This window comes from Humulus lupulus, chromosome 1, assembly GCF_963169125.1.
Source record: "Humulus lupulus chromosome 1, drHumLupu1.1, whole genome shotgun sequence".
Classification (NCBI taxonomy): Eukaryota; Viridiplantae; Streptophyta; class Magnoliopsida; order Rosales; family Cannabaceae; genus Humulus; species Humulus lupulus.
Window position 1 is genome coordinate 306,733,920 of NC_084793.1, and position 16,591 is coordinate 306,750,510.

The 16,591-nt window shown below is 33.3% G+C and overlaps 1 protein-coding gene and 1 long non-coding RNA gene across 2 annotated transcripts; both read right to left on the minus strand.

Annotated features, from left to right (window-relative positions):
- Positions 1 to 671: 671 nt before the first annotated feature.
- On the minus strand, positions 672 to 2,994 carry LOC133782106 (uncharacterized). The gene is made up of 3 exons (XR_009870338.1): positions 2,669 to 2,994; positions 2,498 to 2,564; positions 672 to 734 (listed from the first exon to the last, which is right to left on the minus strand). It is a non-coding gene; the product is annotated as an uncharacterized LOC133782106 (long non-coding RNA).
- A 4,883-nt stretch (positions 2,995 to 7,877) lies between these two features.
- LOC133812721 (aldehyde dehydrogenase family 3 member F1) lies at positions 7,878 to 14,871 on the minus strand. The gene is made up of 10 exons (XM_062246525.1): positions 14,631 to 14,871; positions 14,472 to 14,540; positions 14,169 to 14,265; positions 13,862 to 14,068; positions 13,510 to 13,634; positions 9,929 to 10,033; positions 9,645 to 9,817; positions 9,437 to 9,527; positions 9,043 to 9,192; positions 7,878 to 8,521 (listed from the first exon to the last, which is right to left on the minus strand). The coding sequence occupies exons 1-10, from the start codon at positions 14,844 to 14,846 to the stop codon at positions 8,285 to 8,287; spliced, it is 1,470 nt and encodes a 489-aa protein (XP_062102509.1). The 5' UTR covers positions 14,847 to 14,871; the 3' UTR covers positions 7,878 to 8,284.
- Between the last annotated feature and the right edge of the window lie 1,720 nt (positions 14,872 to 16,591).

The window sequence follows — 16,591 nt, forward strand, 5'->3', positions numbered from 1 at the left end:
GACCAAATCGCTAACTTGCATTCAAAGATCGTCTCATGCCGAATAGCTCGAACAAATCCACATTATAATGTGGCCTCATTCATAATTCACCAACATGCATGTAAATATACAAATACGCCCTCAATGGGCCAAATTACTAAAATGTCCTTATAATGAAAAGTGGACTCATATGCATGCATTTATCATCATATAATAATATAACTCACATAATCATGCATATAATCATTTAATGACATAATAAATCAATTATGGCCCTTCCGGCCTCCTAATCAATGTCCTAAGCCTTATTATGAAATTTGGGTCACTACAAAAAATTACGTTAGAAACTAAATTGAATAGAATTGTAGTTCAACTATTATTAATATACTTACATTAGTGGTTAGCCATCAGATGGGAGCCTCATGTAAACAATACTCTTTCATCATCCTTATGATATAAAAGTCGCATTCTTCCAATGAAGTATGACGAGGGCAATTGACTATTTTCCACTTGTAATTTTTTTCATTCCTCCTTGTCTTTCTCTTAATGTGCGAAGAGACACTATATATACATCAATATGAAGAACATAATTTTATTTTTTTAAATTTTGTATCACCATAGTAAAATCTAAAATAAGTTCAAAAAATATTACCTGTTCATAAGGTTCGTGAGATCATTTGGAGGAGAATTTCTAAGTGGATCGAGATAGTAATACATGTGATTATCTGGCAATGATCACTAACATCCAGTGACGTCTGCATTGAAAACAAATTTATTAATATAACTTTAATTAATAGCGCATAAGGAAAATTAATAAAAGAGGCAGACAAAGACAAGTATTAAAAATGGTGAATTATCGAGCTAAACCATTGGAAGTCCTAGCCATTGTTGGCCCAAGCAGAATAACGACACTCAGTATGTATATATATATATATATATATGAAATAGATACATAGCAACGTAAGAGAGAAATTGCCAAAGGTCTGAAACTAAAAGTGTAGAAACTCGGTGGGGGTTTACGGAGCAACATCAGGTAGAAAATTTCAGGACACTATTATTAAAAGTACATGAAAAGAAACACATATTTTAGGGAATATAACATCTTTAGTTTCGGTTGTGAGGTTTTGAAGAGGAAAAAGGGAAAGAAAAAACCATAGTTTCAGAGAGGAGCACACATTCAAAATTGCAGAGAGAAAGAGGGAAATGGGGAAAGGGGGAAAGAGGAGAAGAGGGAATGAAGGGGTTCTTTCTATAGGTGGGAGACTTCTTATTTACTAAAAAAGATAAAGTATTTGACGCTTTAATTTTGCCCAGCCGCGGCCTTTTTTTCACTATCTTTGATAATATTTATTTTGATAATGTCCAAATCTAGTGTCATTAATTTACATTTTTCTTATAGTGTATTCAAACTCTTCTAAAATTTGTATAATATTAAAAAGAATAAAAAAATGTACATCTTCCAATTAATAACAAGTTTTTCCAATACTCCTTACTAATTCAACACACTAAAAATAAAATTATTTTCAAAGATACAAAAGTATAGCAAACAAATTTATTTAAAACTTTCAAATTTTATGACTTTGATATAAAATGATATACATAATGCAGTAAATAATTGCATATTATAATAACGTGGCCTTTTTCTCATATAAGAATATTTATATTGCATTGAGAGAGTTATAAAGATAGATGGTAACACTTACTATGTATGGTTAATATTATAGAAGCTAATCGGGCTATTTGGTTTGTCGTTTTTAATATTTTTTGTTATCTTAAATATTTTTTGTTTTTAATTTTTGGAAATGCTTCTTATTTCTTATATATACAATTGTTGCATTAATTTTGAAAGAAAAAAAATAAGAATTATAAATAAATTTTCATATAATTTTTTTTATTAAATATATAATAACTAATTTAATTAATTAACAATTAATATAAAAACTATTAAAAAGTTAGATAATTATTTGAATGACTCAATTTTTATATTAAAAAAAGTACTAATTTTCAATTGATAGATATTTAGTGTTGTAAATTATTAGTACTTTTTTATGAATATATTAAAATAAATACAAATTTAATTAGTACTTGATAAAAAAAATTGCATTGCATCATCCAACAATTTGAATAGAAATGTCGTCTCTTGTTAAAAGTAGACATGTGACGACAGTTGCAATATAGCTGTTGTCTCATGTAAGTTTTAATTTGCATGACACAACAATTCGAGACAATTTGTTGTGTCATGTATAATTTTAACACGAAACGACAGTTCTACCACATATGTTGTCTCATGTGTGTTGTCTAAGTACAATTTTGTAGTAGTCATGGTACAAAATGCCAAAACTTTATTTTTCAAACAAAATTTCTTAATTTCACTACCAAACCATGAGTAGTGCTTGGTTTATCTTTTATTTATTTATTTATATATCCCAAATAAAAAATTCAATCCAAACTCTTCCTACAAAGCCTGTGAAAACAAAAATTGAGGCTCTTCAATTACAATACAAGATAAAGTGAATACCTTTTTAAGAGCTGCCCATTTCTGAATGTTGCTCAAAGTAGTCTGCCGATTTTAACATTACCCCAATCTAACAGAATTTTATTTATTTTTAAATAATTAAAAAGCCCATCATATTAATTAATTATAATTATTTAGGATAAGTATAGTATATAATTAATATGTTTTAATTACCTCATCTCTGTAAGCTTCAGTAGGGTGTTTTCCAAGATCTTCAAAGAGTGCTTTTGAGTGCTTTTCTTCATTATCTTGAATTAGCTCAATCAGTGTTTCTAGAGCATCTTCAATGGAGTGTCAAATTAGTGATGTATTGTTAAAATATAATTCACTCACTACTACAAAAAAGGTCATTTGCGTCAGTTTCTAACTGCCACAATTGATTTTTTGCGTCAGTTTTATATGTGACGCGGAATCCTATGACGCAAACCAAGTTGACATTTGCATCAGTGGGGCACTGTCACAAACGTGACATTTGTGACAGTACCCAACGTTTGCGTCAGTGGGGCACTGTCACAACTTGGCATTTGTGGCAGTGCCCCACTGACGCAAATGCTATATTAAAAAATAAATAAAAATAAAACATTATGAACCCAAACCAATGTACCCAGCCCCTAGCCACCCCATGCGACCCCAGCCCCCTAGTACCTAGTCCCCAGCCAGCCACCTCTCAACCCCCGCGACCCCAGCCACCCACCATGACCCCCACGACCCCAGCCACAATCATGACCCCTGCGAACCCAATCAGAGAAAAAGTCAAGAGAATGGATTTTGGGTTTTAGTTTTTCAAACAATATAATCTTCAAAATAAAAAATATATACAAAAAAAACTATGCATAAGGTTCATAAACATATTATATTCATCAATTTAACCTTAAAATTAAAAAAATGAAAAAAAAAAACTCACCAAAAATGGGTCTAGGAAGTCGGAGGGGCCGCTGGTTCTTGGGAGAAAACCTAAGTTTTGAATTTGGGAGAATGAGGGGCTCGGGGTCGATGGCTAAGATTTAATACTGGGCGCATCGTTTGTGTCAGTGGGCGACTGACGCTAACGACTTGTTTGCGTCAGTGGGGCACTGACGCAAACGGTGCGTTAACAGCGTCAGTTGGCCACTGACGCAAACTTCGCCAATTAATAGCGTCAGTGTTATCACTGGCGCAAATGCCCCTGCATTTGTGGTAGTGCTCAACTGCCACAAATGTTGATTCTCAGTCAACGTGTCAGTCAACTGCGTTGACTGGCGCATTTGACTGACACAAAATGGGTATTTTGGTGTAGTGACTTTACAAAAAACTTGCTCCAATGGTGTGCCAAAAGTTGTGCCAAATTTGGCACATGCTAAAAGTTATACCAAATTTGGCACACAATATAGCATGGTGCATTTTTGCATCACCATAAACGTTTAACATTTTTATTATTTTAGTATTATTTTTATCTATTTGCATTAAAAGCTAATTTTTTTTACCTTATTATTTGATTATTATCTTATACTATCAATAATAAAATATAAAGAAAAATAATTACTTTTTGTATATTTTCAATAAATATCAAATTAAAATTAATGAAATATTAAAATTTAGAATAATTTTTACAATTATGCATTGAAACATAATGCTAAAAATTGTGCTAAATATATAATATATTAATTTTTTGTGTCAAATATAGCACACTATTTACATCTCCTATTGGAGATGGTCTTAGTTGGTTTTTTCTCCATTCAACACTTGGAATTTTACCACTTTTGAAGCTTTGTCTTACTTCGGCCAAAGTTGCTTCCATCGACAATTTTTAAATTTTTTATTATTATTATTATTTATTTTTAATTTTAGATTAGAGGTTGGGTTTTCTCAGGTTTCCTTCTCTATCTAGTTCTTAAATTTCATCAATTAATAACTGCACCGATTATAGATAATGACATGCATTAATTGTAACGTCTTACGTCACTATAGCTGCTTCCTAGAATGACGACTGGCCCTACAAACCAACACGAGTCTTTCCAGCGTGCTTTGTCTTCACTCACACGCTTCCTGGGAAAACTTCCCAGGAGGTCACCCATCTTGAGATTACTCCAAGTCAAGCACGCTTAACTTTGGAGTTCTCAAGTGATGGGCTACCGAAAAGAAGATGCATCTTGCTGATATAGGTAATACCCATCAATCCATTTAAGCCCTCTTCAACTATGTAGTCCTATACCTACACAGTCTTAGAATCATCACAATTGACCTTCCCCAGGTGATGTGGGATTGCACAGCTTTATCCGGTCTTTCCCCTTACAGATCACTAGATTCTAACTGTCACAATCACCCCCCCTTACGGGCTTGACGTCCCCATCGGCCACACCTCCGACTGGGTCAAGGCTCTGATACCATTTGTAACGACCCACGTCACTATGGTTGCTTCCTAGAATGAAGACTGGCCCTACAAACTAACACAAGTCTTTCCAACGTGCTTTGTCCTCACTCGCACGCTTCCTGAGAAAACTTCCCAGGAGGTCACCCATCTTGAGATTACTCCAAGTCAAACACACTTAATTTTGGAGTTCTCAAGTGATGGGCTACCGAAAAAAAGATACATCTTGTTGATATAAGTAGTACCCATCAATCCATTTAAGCCCTCTTCAACTATGTAGTCACATACCTACACAATCTTAATCGTCACAATTGACCTTACCAGGCGATGTGGGTTTGCACAGCTTTACCTGGTCTTTCCCTTACAGATCACATGATTCTAACTGTCACATTAATTAACTCAATTAATAATGCATCTTACAACATGTTCTTTTTTTTTCTCATTTAATGTGGTCTCTCATAATATTGATGTGAAATGTTGATTTTTGGGAAGTTGGAACAATATCAATAAATGTATGAGTGATGCTATTTGGCATCTTAAGGTGTCCAACACCATATGTGTAACAACCCGAATTTGTTAATCGGGCTTAGGGCCTTGATTAGTGTGCCTAGAGGGCAATAAATGATTTAATATGCTAATACGTGGATTTATTGTATATATGATAATGATGCATGTTTAGATGAGTTAAATGTGCATGTGGGCCCCGTCTGGATATTAGGGGCATAAATGTGATAAATGTTATATATATGTGATATGTTTGTGCAGCACGATCCGAGACAATCCTGGGGAGCGGTTAGCCAGAGAGTCACAACGGGGTTGATATTTCGACTCGGGGCGAGTCGAGGGGTAATTTGGGTACTAGGTGTTATGGGATTATCGCGATATGAAAATAAATATTTTGAGATATATTTGAGGATAGAATGTCTAGGAGGGAATGCTGGGGAAATTTACCATTTTGCCCTCGGGGACGTTTTGGTACCCCGAGCCATGAGGTAACCCTTTAGACTTAAGTTAAGTAAAACAAAAATGGAGGAATTACTTAGAACTTTGGGGAAGCCGACATACACATTCTTTCTTAATTGATATAGCTTTCATCTTCTTCTCTCTTTCACTTTCTAAGGCAAACTCAAAGGGAAACTTAAGGGAAACTAACTTAAAGCTAAGGGATTTCAGCTGGGGGATTTAAGGGAGCTTGAAGCTTGACGATTGAAGTATAGGGAACTGGTTCTGAAGCTTAATTCAGCAAGGTAAGCTCTAATTATGGGGATTATGTTGAGAATTGTTGTTGGTTTGTTAGAGTATGCATGTTAGTTAAGCTTGATCTGTTTTTGGGTGTCTTAGCTGAGTTTTGGAGCAGATTTTAATGAGGTTTTGGTGCTGTTATTGAGCTGAAATAACTGTGTTGGTTATCTAGGATTGTTAGCCAGGTTTAGGGTGGATTGGATTGAGGAAAGGTGTGGAAAGATGGTGAGGAAATCTGGGTTCGGTGGTGAGGGCTGTGGCCCGTGTGCGCACGCGGCCGAGTGTGGCCGGGGAGTTCATGCGCGCCGCAGTGTTTGGTGCGTGTGTCGTGGCCCGTGTGTGTTGCAGGGGTGTGCTAGCCTCTGTTTTGAGGCTAGCCGCGGATCTTGAGGGTGGGGTCGCGACTCTTAATGCTAGTTTGTGTTTTTAAGGGTGTTTAGGCTTGGGAATTCAATGGCTAAGGCTCAGGATGGATTTTATCACCCGGATTGATAGAATTCAAGGTCCCGGAGGTTAGGGTTATGGTTCGAAATTATTTATTGGATTATAATTTGATGGATGGATATTGTTAATATGTTGTGACTAGGGTTTCGGAGAGGCTCAAGTGAGAGGACTGTGCTCGGGACATCGGTGCTCGGAGAGCTCGGGACTCAGGTAAGAAAACCCTTGTTTCCATAGAGCTTGTGTGCAGGGCTGAGCCCAATGTGTTTGAATAGAATTGGTATGCAGGGCTGAGCCCAATATGTTAGAACTGCGGAGCGTAGCCCTTTAACTGAATATGTTAGAATTCTGTACTTGCTTGCTATGCTATGTATGTGTATGATGTGAATGATCGGCAAGAGCTGAGAACGATGTAGGTCGAGAACGGCGAAGGGCCGGGAACGGCGTTGGGCACGTTGAGTGCAAGGCCGAGAATGGCAAAGGGTCGGGAGCAGCGTTGAGCACGTGGAGTGCGAGTTGCCAGGGCGAGTCCCTAAAAGGATACCTGGGGTATCCTCACGGCGTGGTCCGCGAACCCAAGGCTTGGTAAACGCCTGGGACGGCTAGGCCGTATGTGTTTAGCCCATTGGTGGCCTGTTTATATGCTTGATATATGTGTTGCATATGTTATCTGTTTGTGGGTTTTCTTACTGGGCTTCGGCTCACAGATGCTCTGTGGTGCAGGTAAGGGTAAAGAGAAGGTCAACCAACCATGAGTACATCAGGCGTGAGGCGGCGTGTACATATTTGGCCAGCCTGGCTGTCACAGCCAGAGGATTTTGGGAGATGCTTGTAAATAAACCTAGATTTGTCGTTTAGTCGGCTTGGTTCAGTTTATATGTCGTAAATATTTCTAAACTGTATTTTGGGATCCCAAGTGTAAAACTTTTATGATTTTCTATGGAAATTATTATTTCTACGGTTTTTTCTCTGTTTATGGCTTAATTAAACTGTTTGACCTAAAATCTCGATTAACGAGTTGAAAGCACCTTTTTTAAACTCACTTAGTAACAGCTCTAAGGAAGTAAGGCATTACAATATGAGGTGACACTCTATGGTTGGTTAGCAATATCTCCTAATTTTATTAAATTCAAATGTGTTAGACCCGATATTAGATTGCACCAATAACAATACGTTACTTCCTTATGGTGTTGGGCACAAATAATGCCCCTTAGCAATTCGCTAAATGTATTCACTTCGTTAACTAAATTATTAAATTTCAGATATGGGGCAACGAAAAGTATTTTGCATGCTTATGAAAAAAAAAATGGAAGAAAACCCTGGAAGAATATGTACATATGTTATAAGACATACTCAAATAAAGGACTATGTCTGTTCATAATAATTGTGGTATTAAGACATACTCAAATAAAGTACTATGTATGTTCATAATACTTGTAATATTTTTAATTTACATGTATATTTAATCTCAACATCACAATTAAAAATATGTTTTCCACCTAAAAATATGCATGAGTAAAATTAAATACACAATGTGTAACATTATTCTTATTTAAAAATAGACTATGGACCTTATAGACCTAGCTTGTAGCTTTTAGAATTTTAGCTTCTTAAAAACACTTTTTTACAAAGCGCTTCAGCTGAAATAACTTTTTTTAAAGTAAAAGCTCAAATTTTGAGTAAACTCAATCATGCCTTAAAAGATATTTTACAAAGCTAAAAGTGAGAAGTTTTACCAACCAGGTCCTATATATATGTATCTATCTTTTGAGACCAAGTAGAAGCAGAATAACGCCAAAGTAATTAAGCCGGTAAGCAAGTCTGATAAACTTCATCTTAAACTCTGTCCATGGTGGGTATCTTGGCTCAATTTCAGGGAAGAAACTTCCATGCATGATGGCCTTTTCATGGCTGAAAGTGTCGAAAGAATACTTCCCATGATACCTCCCAAAACCACTCTGATCGACACCACCAAACGGCAGCGTATCACATAGAAACTACACACACAATAACAACAAAGGTTAATAAAGTATATGGTAGTTCTCCGATGCACCCCAAAAAGAGGTACACTAGTGCACTCCTTCTAGTTTTTAGGTCGGAAAGTATTTTCGGTGCAATTCTTTTGTATAGTCGAGTATATTGTAGTTATTTAAAGCATCTGCAAATTTTTAGAAAATTCTGAACAATATACCATGTAGAAAACAAAGTTAAAATAATATTTGTTGCACACGTGACTGTTTTTTCTTATGCACGTGGAAGATGACATGTTTGAACCTTATTTTAAACATTGTAAATTATTCAAAACTTTATGAAAATTTGCAGAATGCTCTAAATAATTACAGTGTGTTATAAAAAAATTTGTCAAAAATACTTTCCAAGTTAAAAAGACCAAGAGGGTGCACCGATATGCCTTTTTCGGGTTTAACCGGAGAATTCTTAGACAATGTTAATGTAAAGTATTCAAGAGATATCATTTAAGAAAAAAAGTATTCAAGAGATAGAGACGAGGCAATAGTACTTGAATCAGAACATCGTTGAATGTCACAGTTCCTGAAGATGTTTCGGATAAAATCCTTCTCTTGAATTTTTCATCTTTGGTGAATGCATAGATAGTTAGAGGTTTCGGCCTCGAGTTTATGAATTCAATACTTTCTTCAATTTTATTTAACTGTAAAAAATATATAAATATAAATAAGTTAACTTTTATATAACTAGTATATATGTATATATAAAATAGAATAATTGGTAAAAATTTGTTGTTATTTTTTGTAAAATAGTCTCTTTTTTTATATAGTATTTTGCAAAACGAACTTCAAATAAAGTGTAAGAAAATTAAATATATATATATATAAAAAAAAAAAGACTTGTGCAAATTTTCAAACACTCCTATAAATATAATTTTTTTTCCTCACAGTGATTATAGGAAGAAATGGACCAAATATCTCTTCAGTCATGATGGCAGCATCAAGAGGAGGATCCAACAAGATGGTTGGCTCAATGATCCTGAAATTTTATTAAAAAAGAGAGAATAATCCATAATTATGTTAATGATTAATTTGTAGTTAAATGTTTTTGCTTGAAGATACCAATATAATAGACCATATTATATTGTAAACTTACAAGTTATCTTCATCTAAAGAGCCACCATGGACAATTGAGGCTGCAACAAGAGGATCCTTGAGATAACTTGTTAGTCTCTCAAAATGGCGCCTGTTTACTATTCTGGCTATGCTCTTTGACTCTATTGGATTCTCACCATAAAATCTCTTCAAAGTTTTCTTAAACATTTCAATCTAAAATACAAAAACAACTCGAACATTTTCATATATATAAATACATATATATTTTTTTATCAATTTTCTAAGAATGGGGAAGTTAATTTGTAAAAAAACAAACAATGTTACCAAAGTTGGAGCCAAGTTTTCCTCAACCAGAAGATAATCTACTGCTATACATGCTTGTCCACTACAAGGCCCCCATTTTGCTCCAGCTATTCTTTTCACCGCCACCTTTATGGAAATAGAAACCATTTAAGTACCATACTACATATTGTTAGTTATTTGGCTCGGTCAACATTCTCTTATAACAACCTTCTATTTTTTTGTAAATCTGTTTTTTAACATATAGTCTAACTATAGTCGATTGCTACTGCTATATATATATATATAACTTTTATTGTATAGTTTTAATATCATTCTAGAAACGGAGAAAAACTTGTAATTTGAGAGATTCTGTACTAGAAGAGAGAGTAGTGAGATCTGTACTCAAAGAAAGTTTAAGATCAAGTTCTAATAAAAGTGACTGCCAGTGAATGTAGGTTAGTGTAGAGTTCCATAATTTTACTAAGCTAGTTAGATAGCAGTAGTAGTAGCAATATCTAGTATTAGTTTGTAGTATGTTAGATTTCATGGATTTTGGTTCAAACCGGGACTTAGTTGGAAACTCCTAGCAATAGTTATGGATTTTATAACTTTAACCTATAGTTTAAGAATATTAATTATAACATAAGGTTTGATTAATATTGTTGGTTATTAATATGATAATTATTATAACCTAAGATTTGGATAGAGCCAATAAGAATATGACACTTGTCATAAGCATGGTTATTCCTAAGGTTTAAATAGAGCCAATAGGATTATGACACTTGTCATATGCATGATTATTAAGGAATTATTATTTTAATGCTAAAATAAGAGAAATATAAGACTTAGTCTTCACCAAAATCTGTTACGAGCATGACATTTGTCACAATTTTATTTATTTATGGATTAAGTTGTTATTTAGATAACTAAATAGACTTTCCGTAACTTTAGGGCACTATAATTTTCGGCCTATTTTTGACCCAGTTATGTTATGAATTTTGAAAAATAGTATTTCTAAAAAGTTGTAGATAATTGAATTAGCTTTCTAATAGTATAAAGATGGTCTAAATCGGAGTTCTACAGCTCTAGTTATGTTGATTTTACTGTAAGTGAGTTTAGAGTTAATGCATGTGAGTTTAGAGTTACTGCAGTTATGTTAGGAGTGTTCCAAGTCCCGCATTTGTTCTCAAATATCCTGGTTTTGGTAAGGAAAATAGGCTAAATCTGGTATGTTTGAATGATATGTTATGCTTTTATGTTATGTTACTTATCATATGTTATGATAAGTTTATGTATTAATATGTTATGTGTTATGATTTACCCTACCTCAAATATTAGACAGGGGACGTAAATGGATTATCATACACTACATGTGATCTAACCTACCTCAAATATTATACAGAGGACGTAGATGGTTTATCACATGTCATAATAGCCATTATTAGTAGTCTTATATGTAATATGTTATAATATGTTTATAGTATATGTTATGATATGTTTATAGCATATGTTATGATATGATTTTAAGTGTATGTTTATGGTGTTATTAGTTTTTCCTTGCTGGACGTTAAGCTTATTCCTTTATTTTTTTTTAGTGTGATGCAGGAAACTAGATACGGAGGCGGAAAGATTCTTGGTAGCTTGGCTTGTGTGTTGAGGATGGATGGAATGTATGGACTGCGTGTCGATCGATGATGAAGTTATTTATTTTTAGTCTTTTAAATCATGTTTTTCCGCATTTAGTTTTGTAAATAATTTTCTTTAGTTTAAAGTTATGTTTTATGTTTTAAATAATGGGTACTCATGCCATATTTTCTATTATTATGTATTTGATATAATATTTTGAGATTTAATAAAGTTATATTATTTCTTATGTATCTTTCCCAAAATAATAGCTATGTATAGCAGATCTAATGGTCCAATGTCTTAACAATAGTTATTCGAACCACATAAAAGACTGTATTTGCATTGTGTTTTTCAGTTATGTTTTTCCACTGATTTGTTTGTGAGTTCTTGTTACTTTTAACTTGGTTGTTTAGTTGTGATTATTGAAGGTTTGTTTTTCTATGGTGAATTTCTTTATTGATCCCTACACACATATATATATTTATATTACAACATGAATTGAAAATTAACCATTGCAATTGTAAGCTTAATTTAATTTTATTTTTGGCCAAGAGAAAATAATATCAACCTTTTACTTGACCTGATGCCTAATATAATCTCCTGAGGCCTTATCCCTCGTGAAAAAATAATTCAAAATTTTAATTTGCCTCATGGATAAGAAAGATCTCTCGACAAGCGTTCCTAAGTCTAAGTCGATCTTTACATTAAATAAAAATGTTGTACATCCCGAATTATGGGGATACAACTAAAACTTAATTGGTGACTAGTGAAATTACTTATGTTTTTATTAATGACTCAATATTCTTATATTTATTCTATGTGGGACACCAGGTGACTATTTTTTAGCTCACTTATTTTTTTTTATTTCAAGTGTCTTGTTTCACTATGCTGATCCCAAGCGACTTAGCTCATTATTTGGATCTCAAGTGTCTTTTTGCACTATGCGGATCTCGTGTGGCTAGACTCACTCTTTTGATCTGTGAGGATCGAATGCCCGCAAATGAATTGACTCATGATACCATGACGAGAATCATGAGGCTCCATCTAAAAACCAATTGGTGAATAATAGAGTTACTCATGTTCTTATTAATAGCTAAATATTCTTGCACTTATTCTATGTAAGACACCATACTCTAATAGGATGACATGGCATGTTTGCCTTGGGCATTCAAATGACATGTTAAGAAATATTTTGTGCACTAAGAGGTTGTAAAGCTCCTTAGACCCATGTTGTTACTCGTTCTCTAGATTTAAAGGCCTTGAATTGGGGACGAGAAGGATTTGAACCTTGACGTAGCAGAGACAGATCTATAGAAAAGGCATCTCTACTACTACACCCAATGATTGGTCATTATTAGGGAAATCCTGTAGTAAGGTATTCTTTTTAGCTTACTGATAAGGCACGACTATGTTTTAGGCACATAAATTAATTTTAACTCTAGTTTTTTAATTACGGTTTTCATTGTAGTCATAGCATGGTCCCTACAACATTTTGAGAAATTCTAAATAGTTTACGATGCTGAAATCAAGTTTTAAAAAAATATGTTACACACGTGTCTGTTTTTTTTTTATACATTTAGAAAATAATTTTTTTTGAACCCTAATTTTGGCACAGTAAACTATCTAAAATTTTCCAAAATTTTGTAGGGATCCTACTATGACTACAATTAACACCGTCATTAAAAAAAAAATTGGAATTATAATTAATTTACATGTCTAAAACTAAAGTGTGTCTAACCAGTAAGATAAAAAGATGTACCTTATTCTAAAAGAGTCATGATATGTGTACCAAAATTATACAACAATACATTACACAAACTGACGTGATAGTTTCATTTAACCAATTAAATTTATTTCACGCGGGACTTACTATTTAAAAAAAATAGTATCACGTCAGTTGGTATATATTTTTGTGCATAATTTTAGTTCACATATCATTATTATATTCTAAAATTCCCTAATAAACTTGAATTTAAATGAGTAAAAAAACAACTTACCTTTAAATCTGAAGTGTTTGATAGGGAATCTAGTATGGTGGGGCATTTTCCTCCAAGCTCCAAAGTAACTGGTGTTAAATGCTTAGCAGCCGCAGACATGACTATGCGCCCAATCTGCGCGCTTCCTAAACAATACATTTACGAATAGTATATAACACATTTGAACAAACAAGAGATTTCATTCTTTTACATCAAATTAATGAATAAAAAGAAAGCACTATCTTTTGCCAAAAAGAAAATTTGCTAACTTTTGTATTATAGTAATTCCTCACACACAAGATTAAAGATTAGAGATTAATAATGTGTGTAATAATAGCATAGAAAAAGTCATAATGCAAGTGGATAGTGATACCAGTAAAAAATATCTTATCCCACTTGTGGAGTAGAATTTTTTCACAGATTTCAGGTCCTCCCTCAATGACTTTAATGGCTTTGGAATCCATGTAAAGAGGGATAAGACTAGCAAGAACAGAAGAGCATGCTGGGGCTTGATCTGAAGGCTTAAGAATCACCCCATTCCCTGCTGATATTGCTCCAATCAATGGGTCCAATGCCAAGGCTTCAATTTGTACAAACAATACAGATAAAATGTCATAAAAAAAAAAAAAAAAACTTTACATTTTAATATTGAAACAAAACATATATGTATATGGACTCACATATAGGAAAGTTCCAACAAGAAAATATTAGAATAACTCCAAGTGGTTCAGGCTGCAATTCTCCTTTTGCAGGGAAGAAAACCAGTGGTATTGAGCACTGTACAAAATGCCCAAAATATCAAATTAGAAGTCAACAAAATATCCTTAATTTCACTACTTAACCATAATAAGTGATTGGTTTGTCTTTTGTATATTTATGTATTCAAATATATGTCAAATCAAACCTAGAGAAACCAAAAACTGTGGCTCTTCAATTGTACTAACAAAAATAATAATAATTACAATAGAAGATAAAGTGAATACCTTTTTAGGGGCTGTCCATTTCTGTACGTTGCTCAAAATATAGTCTGCAGATTTTAACACTACCCCAATCTAACAGGAAATTATTTTATTTTTTTAGAAATAATTAATTAATTCGATCGTTTCAAATAATATTAATCATAATTAAGATGTTTCTATTACCTCATCTCTGTAAGCTTCAGCAGGGTGTTTTCCAAGATCTTCAAGGAGTGCTTTAAAGAGCTTTTCTTCATTATCTTGGATTAGCTCAATCAGTGCTCTTAGTTGTTTTTTTCTCCATTCAACACTTCGAGTTCTACCACTTTTGAAGCTCTGCCTCACTTCAGCCAAAGTTGCTTCCATTGCTGACGATCCCTCCCAACTTTTTTTTTTCATCATTATTTATTTATAAATTTAGAGGTTGGATTTTGTCACTTTCCTTTTCTATCTAGTTGTTAAATTTCACCACCTAACTTTGCCCATTACATAATGACATCATTAAATAACTGAATCAATCGATTTTTTAGTTTGTTTTTTGTTTATATAATGAAGATTTGATTACTTTATCGTCTTACTCTGCACACTGACACATCCAACTACTTAGGGAGTGTTTGTTTTGAGTAATTGAGTTGTCTTGGAAAGTGTAGAGGGACTTAGAATAGAGGGAATATTAAACTCTAATGTACAAAATAGTTCACTTTACCCTTAAAATACATGTAGGGCCACACAAATTATTAACTTTATCCCCTTAAAATTTGAATCAAACATAGGAGAGTTTTAGATTATCATTCCTACCTTTACTTTACTTCATACCAAACACTCATTAAGTTAGTCTCAAGTGGCTACCGTTCGGTCTTGCCACATGTTATTATTTTATTTTTTTCACATTTAATGTGTAGAAATTTAATTTACTTGATTAATGTTGTGCCCCACTTTTAATGAATGTGTACAAAATATCGATGTTTGGACAGTAGGTTGTTGGGAAGTAGGAACGGTATCAATAAATGTATATTGTTGGACAAATGAAAGCTTTTAATGCATATACACTTGGTTAACTAAAGTAAATTTCAGATTTATGGTCATTTAAAGAAGTTTGCATTAAGGAAATACTTATGAAAAAAATGGAAGAAAGCTCTTGAAGAATATGAAAATGAAAATGGAGAGCATCAGAAGTATTTTGTTAGCATGGATCTATGTTGTGTTTAAAGAAGACTAATGGAGTGTTTGGTGTAAGGGTACTTGATAGGCTTTAATTGAGAGATGTTGAGATTAAAAGAATCTCTTAGTCAAGTATTCAAAAAGTTTGAAATTTCCTAAAAAAATAAACTAAAAATAGGGCCCACAAAAACATAAACTTTACCCTAAAAATTAGGCTAAACATGAGTTTGGTTTCATATTTTCATTCTCTAAAATCTAACTCCCATAACAAACAAAGTGTGTAAAACATTCTGTTAAAATCAAATCAAAGAGACTACACAAGATGTAAGTAGAATTGAGTCGTTTAAGATGGAGGATTGTTTAGTTATTGTGGTTATTTTGTTAGACTTTATTAATTAATTAATATTAGTTAAGACTCAACACTAGCCTTAATGTAATTAGTAATGGTCATTAAGCTTGCTCAAGGCACATGCTGTTTTTGGATTTAAATGTGTTGTCTAATTTGATGTCTTAATTTGGTGTCTAATTAACAAGTGACACTTATCTAGTTTTGTTGACTTTTTAACAAAATATCATACCTAATTAATAGTTAATAGTAATATACAATTAATGTTAAATTATAATATTAATATTATTATTTTAATTTCTCAAAAAATTATCAATTTAAATTGTTTAAGTTTTGTTGTTCTTTTTTTCAAACGTTTTTAGCCTTATTATTAACTTATTTGATGTCTGTGTTTTCTGTGTACGGCAGCATGGCATAAATCATCATGTCATTTAGCCATCGTCAAAGGTTGGAGCCTAATCCGTAAGTGTCGTTCTTGTCACTCCTATAGAAGATATTAGGCTAACAATCAATGAGAGCCATCTCCCGAAAACTTAGTCGGGAGGTGAGCTTATAAAGCTTCTCGAGTCGTGACCAGCTTGTCAGAATACCAAGAGCCCTCCCTCTGAGGAAAGAGGATAAATGTCAAGTGTCAATTGGA

What these genes read in the sequence shown, in the direction of transcription:
- LOC133812721 (XM_062246525.1), bottom strand. Translation starts at nt 14,846, where the DNA reads ATGATGAAAAAAAAAAGTTGGGAGGGATCGTCAGCAATGGAAGCAACT. An exon ending in AATGGACAGCCCCTAAAAAG is followed by an intron (nt 14,266 to 14,471) that starts GTATTCACTTTA and finishes CATTTTGTACAG; the next exon opens with TGCTCAATACCACTGGTTTT. An exon ending in TCTTTAGATGAAGATAACTT is followed by an intron (nt 9,528 to 9,644) that starts GTAAGTTTACAA and finishes ATAAAATTTCAG; the next exon opens with GATCATTGAGCCAACCATCT.